Here is a 2,168-nt window from a genome sequence, read left to right on the forward strand (position 1 = left end):
TCTATTCTCACAAATGTGGTCCTGTTGTGATTATCCCAGGAGGACCACATCTGAGCTAGCCAATACTACTGATTGAATCTAGTCTTTGGTTTAACTCAAATGAGAACAACAAATTTACTTCAACCACGAATGACACATGCCCCTGGTGGCTGTGGATGGCACGGCTGTACTGGTGGCGGTGGGAGCGTGGAGCTTCCACAGATGCCGTTGGCACTGTCAGCGGTGGGGGGAGGTGGGGTGGTGAGTGCCAACCAGGGGTCAGCGACCACAGAGAGGCACCACTGGCAGTGTTGGCAGTGGCCAGTGGCAATCGCAGACTGCGCACAGATGCCACCAGTGGTGTTGGCAGTGGGGTGGCAAGCAATGACCATCCGCAAGCACCACCGACAGTGTTGGCAACGCCTTTTTGTAGGGGGTGCACCGCCATACTCAGGGGATGCACGTGCACCCCCTACACATCACCCCTGACTTCAACAATGAAACTGGGTCATTGAAATTACATTAGGAGAGGATTTCATCCTCACTTCTGTACCTTAAGTCATCTTGAAAACACTCAGCTTATAAAACTTCAAGAATAAAGTGGAGGGAGGATAGATACTGGATACTGATATTATATTTGACTATAAGACTTAGTTATTGTGAATACAATGTTGAATTATAGTGAACTTTCCTCACATGTAATCCATATGTGACTGTCAAGTTCAGGCCAAGAAGGAACACCACCACAGGACTGAAGTTCTCATGGTCTTTAAGGGTCCTAGAAACAGGGGTTATACGGTGAAACACTGAATCCCTAAAAAGGTCTAGTCTCAGGCATGCATACCTTATATGTAGTGCGGGCTCCCATTATCATCTCTTTAGCAGGGAGTAGTCTGACAGTATTTTTTTTCTTGTGTGGTAGATTAAGTCAGTTACCACCATTAAAAGATTCAATCAATCCCCTTCTTCCTTTTCAGTAAAACAGTCAAGTCATTTTTTCTACCACGCAGCACATAATTTAGTATATTTTAAATCTGTCTATCACAAGATACTGCCAAGGCACAAATCAGAATAAATACCTAAACCTCCATTTACATTAAATGATTGATCAATTGACATTAAGTGATTTCGTGTTTAACATCAATTTAAGGAAAATGCCATCACCAGTCCAAATGAATCTTAATGTCAATTATGAGAAGTGGTGCCAAAGATATGCACCAAATAAGCTGCCAGTGAAAAAAAAGATTCCATTTTTTCCTTTGCTTCCTGTATAGTTTTGGAGTTCTTTCTGAAGGTAAGCCAGATAAAATCCAGTGACATATAGATATGGAAATATTCATCGTGTGTGTGTGTGTGTGTGTGTACACACAGAGTATATATAGCAAAAGTAGTCCTTCAGGAGTCAGAACATAAAAGTAAAATGGTGGATTTTGTATTGGAAATGTTATGAGGGAAAACAATTAATGCCTAACTAGGGTCACTCAATAAGTGGCTGACTCCTCAGTCCGACTCACAATAGTGGGTGGTCTTTTGGCCCTGGGCCTGTTAACGAGTGGGAGATGACATATGTGTCACCACCAGCCTACCCACTAATTAGTCTGTGAGTTGATTAATTAGGACCCACACATGGATAATAAATGAATGATACGGGTTTATTAAATACACAAATAGCAAACAACAGGTAAGTAATATCGACACTAAACACAGTACTCACACATTCTTATCAATAATACCCTTAACACCTAACTATACTATTCTGTTTATATCTATCCACGTATAATATAGTTTCATAGTTTCATAGTTTCTAGGGTCAGAAGGGACCTGAGAAGATCATCTAGTCCAACCCCCCGCCATGGCAGGAAAGAGTACTGGGGTCAAACGACCCCAGCAAGGTGTTCATCTAACCTCTTCTTAAAAACCCCCAGGGTAGGAGCCTATACCACCTCCCTTGGAAGTTGGTTCCAGACCCTAGCCGCCCTGACCGTGAAATAGCGTCTTCTGATGTCTAGCCTAAATCTACCCTCTGCTAGCTTGTGACCGTTGTTCCTGGTCACTCCTGGCTGTGCTCAGGGGAACAGTGACCCCCCCAATGCCTTCTGATCCCCCTGACCAGTTTGTAACAGGCCACAAGATCCCCCCTCAGTCTTCTCTTGTGGAGGCTGAACAGGTTCAGGTCCCTTAGTCTCTCC

General features: G+C 43.7%; 1 protein-coding gene across 1 annotated transcript in view; it reads right to left on the minus strand.

Moving 5' to 3' along the window:
- Positions 1-359: 359 nt before the first annotated feature.
- LOC109303661 overlaps positions 360-2,168 on the minus strand; it is an 82,065-nt gene continuing 80,256 nt past the window's right edge. Inside the window, exon 7 of the mRNA XM_019525867.1 lies at positions 360-757. Within this exon, the coding sequence (XP_019381412.1) occupies positions 634-757 (124 nt within the window). The 3' untranslated portion in view covers positions 360-633. The remainder of the gene's footprint in view (positions 758-2,168) is intronic.

Source organism: Gavialis gangeticus, unplaced genomic scaffold (genome assembly GCF_001723915.1).
Source record: "Gavialis gangeticus isolate Ggan-Ray unplaced genomic scaffold, GavGan_comp1, whole genome shotgun sequence".
NCBI classification, from domain to species: Eukaryota; Metazoa; Chordata; order Crocodylia; family Gavialidae; genus Gavialis; species Gavialis gangeticus.